At 47.2% G+C, this 12155-nt stretch overlaps 1 protein-coding gene across 3 annotated transcripts in view; it reads left to right on the top strand.

Annotated features, from left to right (window-relative positions):
• The window catches only part of USH2A (usherin), a 1021568-nt gene that overhangs the window by 297251 nt on the left and 712162 nt on the right, over positions 1 to 12155 (top strand). For all 3 annotated transcript variants that reach the window (XM_056568336.1, XM_056568335.1, XM_056568334.1), the window contains one exon: positions 9462 to 9695. In XM_056568336.1, the coding sequence (XP_056424311.1) occupies positions 9462 to 9695 (234 nt within the window). The remainder of the gene's footprint in view (positions 1 to 9461; positions 9696 to 12155) is intronic.

The following is a 12155-nucleotide window of genomic DNA, read 5'->3' as shown; positions in this document are numbered from 1 at the left end:
GTTGGTGAAATAAAACTGTTATTCAGTATGACATGCAGATCAGAGGAATCACTATTAGAATCACTGTCGCAGAGCGGCACAATGACAGAGCCTGGAGGTGGCATCAGTATGAGGAGACCATATAGTGGCTGAATGACACAGCATGGAGATGGCGGCAGCAAGAGCAGACCATATAGTGGCTGAATGATACAGCCGGGAGTTGACGGCAGCATGGGGAGACCATATAGTGGCTGATTGACACAGCCTGGAGGTGGCGGAAGCATGAGGAGACCATATAGTTGCAGATTGAGAAAACCTGGAGGTGGCAGCAGTATGAGGAGAACATATGGTGGCAGAATGAGACAGCCTGGAGCTGGTATCAGCATGAGGAGAACATATGGTGGCAGTATGAGACAGCCTGGAGGTGGCATCAGCAGCATTAGGAGTCCTGAAAGTGACCCGGTGACATAGTGGGGCGGTGGGTAGCAATGCCTGTACCCAGTGACGAAGGTCGGTGAAAAAGGGAAAACTTAGTATCAGATGTGTGGCATGATCAGAATAGTAGCTGAGGCATGTAGGCAGAAGAAAATAGTCTCTTTTATAAAAGTGTTAGTGTGCACAAGTATTGAGGATATGCATTACCGTATATACTCGAGTATAAGCCGAGCTTTTCAGCACGATTTTTCGTGCTGAAAACACCCCCCTTGGCTTATACTCGAGTGAACTCTTCGCCCTCAGTGGTCTTCAACCTGCAGACCTCCAGATGTTTCAAAACTACAACTCCCAGAAAGCCCGGGCAGCCATCGGCTGTCCGGGCTTGCTGGGAGTTGTAGTTTTGAAACCTCTGGAGGTCCGCAGGTTGAAGACCACTGCGGCCTTCGACATCATCCACACCCCCCACCCCCACCCTCTTTAGTTCTGTACTCACCTCCGCTCGGCGGGACGTTAGGGTGCGCTGGTCCGGTGCTGCAGGACTGTCCGGTGGGGAGGTCGTCCAGTGGGATAGTCGTTCCAGGCTGTCCATCTTCACCGGGGGGCCTCTTCTCCGTGCTTCGGCCCCGCCCCGGAATAGTCACGTTGCCTTGACGATGACGCACAGGGACGTTCAATAGCAACGTCCCTCTGCGTCGTCGTCAAGGCAACGCCTCTATTCTGGGTCCGAAGCACGGAGAAGAGGCCCCCCTGTGAAGATGGACAGCCCGGAACGACTATCCCACCGGACGACCTCCCCACCGAACAGTCCTGCAGCACCGGACCAGCGCACCCAAACTTCCCGCCGAGCGGAAGTGAGTACAGAACTAAAGGGGGTGGGGGGTCTGGATGATGTCGAAGGCCGCAGTGGTCTTCAACCTGCGGACCTCCAGAGGTTTCAAAACTACAACTCCCAGCAAGCCCGGACAGCCGATGGCTGCCCGGGCTTTCTGGGAGTTGTAGTTTTGAAACATCTGGAGGTCTGCAGGTTGAAGACCACTGTATCAGACATTGACAAGCGGTGATGATGAAGGTGGGGGGGGGGGCTGATGACATGTGGTGATGATGTCAAGGGGATGATGAAGGGGGGTGTGGGATGATGACAAGGGGATGATGAAGGGGGTGTGTGGGATGATGTCAAGGGGATGATGACAATGGGATGATGAAGGGGGGTGTGGGATGATGACAAGGGAATGATGAAGGGGGTGTGGGATGATGACAAGGGGATGATGAAGGGGGGTGTGGGATGATGACAAGGGGATAATGAAGGGGGGTTGGGATGATGACAAGGGGATGATGAAGGGGGTGTGTGGAATGATGACAAGGGGGTGATGAAGGGGGGGTGGGATGTTGACAAGGGGATGATGACAAGGGGATGATGAAGGGGGGTGTGGGATGATGACAAGGGGATGATGACAGGCGGTGATGATGAAGGGGGGATGATGACAGGGTGGTGATGATGAGGGTGTTAATGACGGGGGTCTGGATGATGACAGGGGGGATGATGTTTTTCCCACCCTAGGCTTATACTCGAGTCAATAACTTTTCCTGGGATTTTGTGGTGAAATTAGGGGCCTCGGCTTATATTCGGGTCGGCTTATACTCGAGTATATACGGTACTTAAACTTAACTTTTAATAATATTCTTAGGATAAAATATATGTACCCCAATTTTTTTTTAAATCAAACAAAAGGACAGGTGTGCAAAAAATACCATGCACCACCTTCACCACCAAATATTGATGTGATGCAAAGACCTCTAAAAGGTGGAAGGGAACAATGTATTGTTGATTGTAACGGGTGGGGGTAAAAACTTCCCCTGTAAGATCCTACTCTCGCATTATTAATTCCCTTATTGGCAAGCGTTACTTGCCCTAAAAAGAATGGCCCCACACAGGAACCTCTCCCTATTTCCACCTACAAACACTGCCATTTCCCAGGGTTTTTAGGTGGAAATAGGGAGAGGTTCCTGTGAGGGGCCACCCTTTTTAAGACCAATAGCACTTACCTAGAAAAGGTGGAAGGGAACAACGTATTGTTCATTGTAGCAGGTGGGGGTAAAAAATTCCCCTGTAAGGCCCCACTCTCGCTCTAATACTTCCCTTCTTGGCAAATGTTACTCGCCCTAAAAAGAGTGGCCCCTCACAGGAAACTCTCTCTATTTCCACCTAAAAACCCTGGGAAATGGCAGTGTTTGTAGGTGGCAATAGGGAGGAATCCTGTGTGGGGCCTAACACTTGCCAAAAAGGGAATTAATAGTGCGAGATTAGGGCCTTACAGGGGAAGTTTTTACGCCCACCGGTTACAATGAACCATATGTTGTTCCCTTCCACCTTTTAGAGGTCTTTGCTTTACATCAAAACTTGGTGGTGTGGGTGGCACGTGGTGTTTTTTGCACACCTTTCCTTTTGTTTGATTTCAAAATTTTTTTGAAATGTCCTCTGTCTCGCCTTCCTCACAACCCTCTAGCTGCTCCTGCTCCTCCTCTCCTGTCAGATGACTAGAAAAACCACCCATCTCGGGAAATCTAAACTGTGCTCCACTGTGCCCCTCCCTCTCCTCCTCCAGTTCAGTCCCCACAGGGCTCATGTGAATGTGAGATATAGGCGCCACGTCTCCAGTGCCCTGACTAGCCATTGTTTCCAACACATTTTGTAGTAAATGAAGCAATAGAATGACGTTGTTCATCCCGTAATCCTGGCGACTGACTAATAATGTGGCTTCCTCAAAGGGCCTGAGCAAATGGCAGGTGTCACATATGAGCTGCCACTGGTTGACATTGAACTTACACAGGGGAGTCCCATATCCACTTGGATCATCAAGAAATTGGTGATGGCTTATCTCTGTTCGTATAGTCGGTCCAACATATGGAGGGTGGAATTCCAATGTGTGGAAACGTCGCAAATCAGACTATGTTGGGGGATACCGTTCTGATGCTGCAGCTCAAGAAGGGTGTGCTTTGCGGTGTACGAGTGGCTGAAGTGCATGCAAAGTTTCCTTGTTCCTTGTCCCATTGTTAGGATGTCTTGCAGATGGGGGAACACTTCAGGAACCTGCTTGTCAACCAGATTGAACACGTGTGCCATGCAGGGCACATGCCTCAGGCGTCCTTGTCGCAGCACAGACAAGATGTTCTTCCCGTTGTCGGTCCCCATGGTTCCCATTTCCAGTTTTGTGGAGTAAACCATGATTCAATTTCTTTATGAATTACTTTTAGCAGTTCCTCCCCTGTGTGACTCCATTCGCGGAGGTAAACCATGTGAAGAACAGCGTGACACCGCCGTGCCCTGCACATATGGTATGCTGGAGGGGCACTGAGACTTGTCCGTGCAGTGGAGGCTGAGGACATGGTGGAGGATGAGAAGGCAGAGTCACACACTGTCACAAGACAAACGGCCTGAGAGCGTGGGGTCGGAAGCGGCGTGACCTGTCCAAGTTTCTGTTGTGGCTGCGCAGGAACCACATTCACCCAGTGGGCCGTAAAGGACATGTATTGTCCTTGACCATAGTTACAGCTCCACTCGGCGCTGCCGTGCACTTTGGTACACACCGACAGGCTCAAGGACTGGCCCACCTTCTGTTCCACAAAATTGTGCAGGGCTGGTACTGCCTTCTGAAGAAATTATGGCTTGGGACTCTCCATCTCAGCTCTGCACAAGCCATCAGTCCTCTGAAAGGTGCAGAGTCCACCACTTGAAAAGGGAGGGACTGCAGCACCAGCAACTTGGAAAGGAGCACATTCAGCTTTTGCGCCATTGGATGAGTGGGCGCATACTGTTGTCTCTTGGACATGGCTTCGTTGATGGATTGCTGGGGAATGACTGACTAGATATAGGAGGAGCAGGAGCATCTAGAGCGACAGAAGTTGGGTATGACACAAAGCTCCCTAAGGTGAGGTGGTGGACCCTTGGCTGGCTGAAACAGGTAGTGGCTTGCCACTGAGTGATGCAGCAAGCTGGACCACCACATCGGAGCCACGGCTCTCCCAGGCCACTTTATAGTGACTCTGCATATGTTGACACAGGGCAGCAGTGCCAACATTGGGACCCTGGCAACACATCACCTTCTGCCGACACATCTTGCATGTGGCCAGGTTAACATCCCCCGGATGCTTGATGAAAGACTGCCACACCACCGCCGTGCTGATTTTCCCACCAACAGTCTGCACTGATTGACTGCTACTGCCGCCGATTACAGGAACCCCTGTTCCACTACCTCCCGTGAAGGTAGGCTGCCACGAAGCAGATGGTCTCTCACGGGCAACCTGCAACCCTCTTCTCCTGATGATGATGAAGCCCCTTCTTCACCTGGTTCCCAAGTGTGTTCAGCTTCATCATCATCGAGTTGTGTCTGCACATCACTGATGTCCTCCTCCGGTTCCTCAACAGTGTCTGCTTCAGGAGCCTGAACGCTGGCAACATCACCTCCCACGCCACTCTCCTCCTCACTACTTGCCTGCCTAGCAGAGGAAGCGGCGGATGTCTCCTCCACTTCTTGGCTGGCCAGTAGCTGCTGACTGTCTTCTAGATCATCCTCAATAAATAGTGGAGCTGAACCCACAGCATAAGATACTTCTGTGGGGGAGGGAATAGCATAGGACTGAGGTAATGGGAGGACAGGGACTGCTCCTGGACCATACCAACTGAGGGTTGTTTCAGACTGTTGACTGTTGAGTGTCAGATGTCACTTGTGATGAACTGGATGACCGTGTTAACCAGTTGATGACAGCAGATGGGTTGCTGGTCGAGACACGACTGCTAGCTTATACCTGCAGCTCAGGCATCTCACTGTGACTCCTGCTGCCACTTGCCCCTAGTCATCTGCTACCTCTATCTGATAAATTTAGGCCTCTACCACTCCTCTATGCACGTCCTGGCACTTCTCTGCCTGACATACTTAGTGCACATATGAGGGTAGTGCAATACGCTCCAGTATGCTTAAAACAGTATTTGTCTACAACACCAGCATGTGTTTACTTTTGGCTGGCCTTTCACAGTATCTAGGTCCTTAATACTTTAACAGAAACAAAATGGTACACCACTTAGATGTATATATGTGGTATGCACTTATGAGGGGAGGACAATGCGCTACAGTACGCTTAAAACAGTATCTGTCTACAACACCAGCAGGTGTGTACTTTTGCCTGGCCTTTCACAGTATCTTGGCCCTTACGACTTTAACAAGAACAAAATGGTACACCACTTAGATGTACGCACAAGTTACACTTAGTAGAGGACAGTATTCTTTTAGTGCTCTGCTCACCCTAACTGGCTGGCTACTATTAGCTTTTCAGTTGTTGTACACTCCTATGCTGTGTGATGTCCATGTACGGGATGATGTGGCCCTGTACTGTCCTTCTGCCCAGTCAGGCAGAGTCCCTGCATGTCCCCAGGGCTCCCTTGCAGCATACCCCCATTATGTATATAGGTTTGCCTCATTTAATGTACTGTTTCTTAAATGTTTGTACCACATGATTGTTACTCAGAGGGCTCCAGTGACCAGGTGACCTTCCAAGTGACCCATTGGCTCCTTGCACAGCCCCCCCTATATAACAAGGGGAGGGGCTGCAGTCTCTTTTAGCGCATTGCTATTCCTGCTGAGGTCCAGTGCAGTCATCTCAGAGTGTGCCCAGAGCATTGGAGGCCTCAAGCCTTAAGTCTGCAGCCACAAGTCAGCTCAAGTAAGCTAAAGTCATCGTCTTGTCAGTCACAAGTCAGTCATCAGTCAAGTCAATTGTCTAGTCACCATGGCCGGCAATAAAGTGTCTCTACATACTGCAAGTCCCAGCAAGCCTGCGAGGTCCCCCTGTGTCACTGGTCACCTCCTTGGGATATTGGCTGTACTGCATAGACTGTGTCCACCCTCAGTAAAGCTACCATTTGTCCGTAACTTGGTGTCAGTGTCTTCAATGCCCCCGTGCCTAGCCCAGGATCAGCGGTATTAACATGGTGGTTAATGCTAATCCACATCCTGGCGTCACGACAAGAAGGGGTTAAAAACATCTGCCCCTTGGGTTATAACATCTACCCTGCATTGCACTGCTGAAACCACAACTTTAGGCGTCATGTACAGTATACGGGTGTGCGCCATTTACCACAAGCCACAAGTTCTCCCCCCTAGTCCGAACTGTGACCAAGACTGTCTGCGCCAGAAGAGTGTACGGGACTGCTGTCATTGCAAAGTATTTATTAGCGGTGCCTGTGAAATAGAGGGGGAGATGAAGGAAAGACTGTTAAGTGTCACTGTGCAGTGTGAGAAGTCAGTACCTGAAAGAGTTAATCTGGTCTGGCATTTCCCGTGCAAGCGAGCGGTCGCAGCTCCGCCACGTCAGTCCCCAGCGGTGATGCCTCTTCAGTGTTGCGAGGAGGAACTAAGGATCTGCCCTTTGTTGCACATGGGAAGACTTTCCCGACCGGACCAAAACAGGAAGTCCCCTGGGCGCAGCCATATTGGTGGTTCCGGCGGCTATATCCGGCTCTGCAGTTTATACTCAAGCACCTGCTGCAGTGCAGACTCTGCATAAAACAACAATCTCCCTCAGCAAGTCTCCGATTTCAGTGGCGAGTCACATTAACCTTCTAGTGCCCAGTTGCGTTATTGGGTACTTGCCACATAGTGGGGGAGCGCCACTCAGGGGGTTTCAGTCAGTGAAGACTAAGTCTCTGCAGCATATCGCCAAGCATCTTAAAGCAACAGCGCACTCAAATTATCTTTAAGTGACAGCGCACTCAAAAAAAGTCTGCAAGATGTCATCACCCAGCCCTCCAGATCAACCACACGACAGTGCCCCTTTATCTCCAGCAGCGGGATCCGCTGTTGCCCCAGTGGCCGGAATGCTGCCAGTCCTGCCTGCAGTCCACATCAACAACCTGGGTGTTCCAGCGTCAGCACCGATATTCATGGCCCCATCACCCTGAGGGATTTCAAGGAGAAGATCCAGAGTTTGTTTGTCTTTTATTCTTTCCCTCCTAATCAACAGGTGCCGTTGCTCACAGGACAACTACAGAGATCAGCACTGGAGGAAGTCTACACCTGGCCCGCCTCTGAGAAGGCGACTGTAGAGCAGATCTTTAAAGGACTCTACCAGGTATTTGAGTCACATTCGCCATCAGAGGTACATCTCCAAAAGCCAGGTGAGACTTTAAGAGCTTATGCCATAGCCCTACAGAATGCCCTAGAGACTGTTCAAAAACTAGATGGCATAACTCCCGAGCAGGGCAACAAAGCATGATGGATAGATTTATCGAGTGGAACAAAGCCCAGTTGAGAATGTTAGCAGTCCAAAACCCCAGTCTGTCTTTCCCTGCTTTTAAGAGACTTGCTATTCAAGTCATAAAGTCCGGGACTGAGTCAGAGGAAGTTTGCGCACCTGACTCAGAGCCACTAGGTGCGGTAGCTAGGCCCATACCACCACCACCCCCGCCCCAGTGCCACCTACCTTGCCGGTTAATACAGCCTCAGAATTACAGAGTGTTAAGCAGGATATTGAACAATTAACCCGCTTCAGCCTCTGCAGCGATCCTTTTTCTGGTTGCCAGTGGTCGTCGAGTCATGCTGCACTCAGCCAATCACCAGCCGCAGCGAAGTCCCGGCTCGGCCGGGGATAGGCTGAGAGGCAGTGTGACGTTTTCGGCACCGGCACCTGGGGGAGCGACAGAAGGTATTCCCCTCTTTATTTTTTTACTGCCGGCAGTATGATGGGCGTACTCCCATCCCAGAGTACTCTTTTAAGCTACAAGCCAAAACATCCAGCTACAGGTGTTTCATTGACCCTACACCCCCACTTTCAAAGTCTATCATGGTGCAAAGTATAATGGCAATAAACGCAGTGATGAGTTCTGCTTTTCCTGCCATTTATTCGGTCATAGAACTAGTTGTATGGCTATTTCTCCTAAGTGTCCCAAGAGTTGTTTTTCAACATGACAACTCATGCTACTGTGGGCAGCCTACGTGGCCTAAACAAGCTTCTATGGCCTGTGGTATCTCCAGACTTGCATTCAGCATGACAGATCATTCCTTATACAACCATTAAAGGTGTACTCCAGTAGTAAATTTTTTTTTTAAATCAACTGATGCCAGAACGTTAATTACTTCCATATAAAAATCTTAATCCTTCCAGTACTTATCAGCTGCTGTATGCTCCAGAGTGACCTGACCACAGTGCTCACTGCTGACACCTCTGTCCATGTCAGGAACTGTCCAGAGCAGGAGAGGTTTGCTATGGGAATTTTGTCCTGCTCTGGACAGTTCCTGACATGGACAGAGGTGTCAGCAGAGAGCACTGTGGTCAGACAGAAAGGAAATTTAAAAAGAAAATAACTTCCTCTGTATTATAAAGCATCTGATAAGTACTGGGAGGATTAAGATTTTTAAATAGAAGTAATTTACAAAGCTGTGTAACTTTTTGGCACCAGTTGATTTAAAAAAAAAAGGTCGCCTAAGTATCCCTTTAATAACTTTGTTGAAGGCATTATATGATGTGTTAGTGTGTGTATTTCTGTGCGTGGTGCTCATACTCATATATGTCTATTGATCCATTTTATTTCCACAACTATTTCTTCTTGGTTTTGCAATTTCAATGTTAGAGGGTGTAATAAACAACCACACCAACAATAATAGTAAAAATAACAACAAAAATAAACATACTAATGATAAATAATAACCTATTTAATCCTGTTGCTAAAGCAATTTTAAGGAGACAAAGGTCAATTCATTCATAAGGGGGTCCTTGGGCATTGGCTGGGCATTATCTTTTGGTGCAATTTTATTTTTTTATATGGTTGTTTATGTTTGATATAAAAAAATTATCAGAAGCAATAAAAACAATCTAAAAATCGTTTACCAGGATTACCTATGGCAGCCATATGTTGCTTTACTTGTCTTGCAACTGTTGAGTGAAATCTGACAACCATAATGTCCTTATAATTGCAGCCATATTGGTTGTCTTCCAAGTCTTAAATTTTCTATTTTGAATATACAAGGCAATTGACCGTAGTCCTGGTTTTCTTTCAGCCCCAGAAGAAATAAAGCCACCAGTGGTAGAGGGAATCAATAGCACTGTAATGAAGATTACTTGGTCTGCTCCTGGAAAACTTAATGGTCCTCTGCCATTCTACCAGCTAGAGAGGATTGAGCCATCACTGACCATACAAGACAGGACAACCTTCATCAAAGGAGCTCACTTCCCAGGACACGGCTACGTCAGATTCTCATCGTCCTCTTTGCCAGGAAACACATATTTCACAGGTAATTTTCCTATGCCTTTGTTTAAAGTAAACTCCTCATTAAAACAAAGCTCCTTGGCGCCCAAGGTGCATTTATTGGCTTAAAGATAGTGTTGAGCGGCATAGGCCATATTCGAATTTGTGATATTTTGCGAATATATGGAGGAATATTCGTCATATATTCGCTAAATTCGCATATTTGTAATATTCTCGTTTTATTTTTGCATATGCGAAAATTTGCGTATGCGAAAATTAGCATACGCGGAAATTAGCACATACAAAAATTAGCATAAGCAAAAATTTGCATATGCCGATTTTCGCACGCCGGTCTCACACAGTAGTATTAGAGCCTTCTTACACCACACAAGCTGGAAGCAAAGAAGGGTGATCACTGTGATGTGTACTGTGAAAAAATAAAAATAAAAAAAACCCGAATATTCCTAATTACGAATATATAGTGCTATATTCGCGAATAAAATTTGCATTGCGAATATTCGCGAGCAACACTACTTATGGACACTTTTTGAGCTGCTGATCTCTGGAAAATGATCTACTAAATCATGTGATCATTAGTTACCACATGTGGTTGCGATTTCTTGATATGGTGTGTTACAGGACTGGCCCTCCTGTCCTGTAAGTTATACTCCGGAGAATGCAGAGAGGCAGAAGTGGGATACTGGGAGCTAGGAAAAATCATACCTTTCCTTCTCCTGGATAGTGTTGAGCGGCATAGGCCATATTCGAATTCGCGAATATGCGATATTCGCGAATAATATTCGAATTGCGAATATTCGTGAGCAACACTACTCCTGGATAACCCCATTAATACTGTGTTTATTCCAGCCACAACCCATCCTGTTCTACCACTAACCACTGATGTCTTCCTCTCTTCTTTTAAACATGCAGCCATCACACCCATTATCCCCTAAACCTTCCCCTTTGTCCAGCTATCATCCCATCTCACTACTTCTGTTTGCTGCAAAACTTCTTAAAATGCATGTGTACTGTGAACTTTCCTCCCATCTCCATTGAACTTACCTTTCAACCAGGTGTAATCTTGCTTCTGACCCCCTCGCTATATGAAAACCACCTCAACCAAAGCCTCCAATGTTCTACTAACTTCTAAAGCCCGGTGCCCCTAATCTGTGCTCCTCCTTTTTCATTTATCGTCTGCCTTCCACACAGTCGACGACTCCCTTCTGTTACAAACTCTTTTTTTCTTGGCATCACAGACTAGATCCTCTCATGGATCTCCTCATACCTCAATAACCAAATAGGATGTGTCTCCAACTCATAAACCCCTTCCTAGCTTTTCCCTCTCAATCTCTGTGTCCTGGGACTCCTACTCTTCTCCATCTTTACTTTTGACCTGGGTCAGCCGATCGGGTTCCATTGCTATATATAAACCTTTCATGCCAATTACACTTATATTTAGTCCAGATGTTGGCTCTCTGCTATCTGGGATTCTAGTTTGTTTACTTGTGATATCTTCCTTCTTCTCTTACTACTGTTTAAAACTCAACATAGAGAAAGCAGAATTCATCAACTTTCCTCATATTTCTAACCTCACCACCACCAATCACAGTCTATGGATTCATCCTTACCGCAGTCCCACAAGTCCAATACCTCAGGATAACTTATGACTCCACCCTGTCTTTTAAACCATAGATCTAGGTGCTTACCACCTCCTGCCACTTCCTTCTCAACAACATTTCTTAAATCCGCTGTTCTCTTAATTTTTTCCCCACTTTACTAAACCCCCTTCCCAACAATTTTAGTCAATAGTTACATACTTTGCCCAGTCCAACAAGTTCAGTATCTCAGGATAAACTAGGACCCCACCTTGTCTTTTAAACCACACATCCAAGTGTCTCCCACCTCTTGCTACTTCCACCTCATGTACATTTCGTTAATCCACATTTACTTAAAGAGTACCAGTCACCAAACTAAACTTTTAATATATTGTTCCTTTTGTAATAATAATAAGACACTTTGCTATTTACTTGCTGTTTGAATTCTCAACAGTTATATGTTTTTAATGTGATTGAAGAAACGGCCACTAGGTGGCTCTGTTCTGTTCCCGGCATAAGTCAGTTAGTTTGGTCTCCTCTTGGCCTGGCCGGAAACCAAACTCAGGAAGTGCATGCAGGGCATGGTAAGGCACAGCTCTCGCAGGCTTCAGTGACGTCATGCCCGCTAAGGAACGCCCACTTTCTCCTGCCGGGAGCTCATACAATGTGAGCAAGCTGAAAGGTATGATACACAGCTTTTTAATGCTCGGAAATATATTTTTAAGGGCAGGAGGGGTGTTAGCAGTAGTTAGGGAATATGATCTGAGTTAATTTAGCAAATATGGTTTGATGACAGGTTCTCTTTAACAGTGCATATCCACACAGGACCTAAATCTGTCCTCTCTTCTTGTCTGATCCACACACATTCCCATACTCTGGAACCCTTTAAAAGTAACCTAAAGATTCATCTC

Source organism: Hyla sarda, chromosome 3 (assembly GCF_029499605.1).
Source record: "Hyla sarda isolate aHylSar1 chromosome 3, aHylSar1.hap1, whole genome shotgun sequence".
NCBI lineage: Eukaryota > Metazoa > Chordata > Amphibia > Anura > Hylidae > Hyla > Hyla sarda.
The sequence above is the reverse complement of the archived record's forward strand: the minus strand, read 5'-3'. Positions and strand labels throughout refer to the sequence as shown.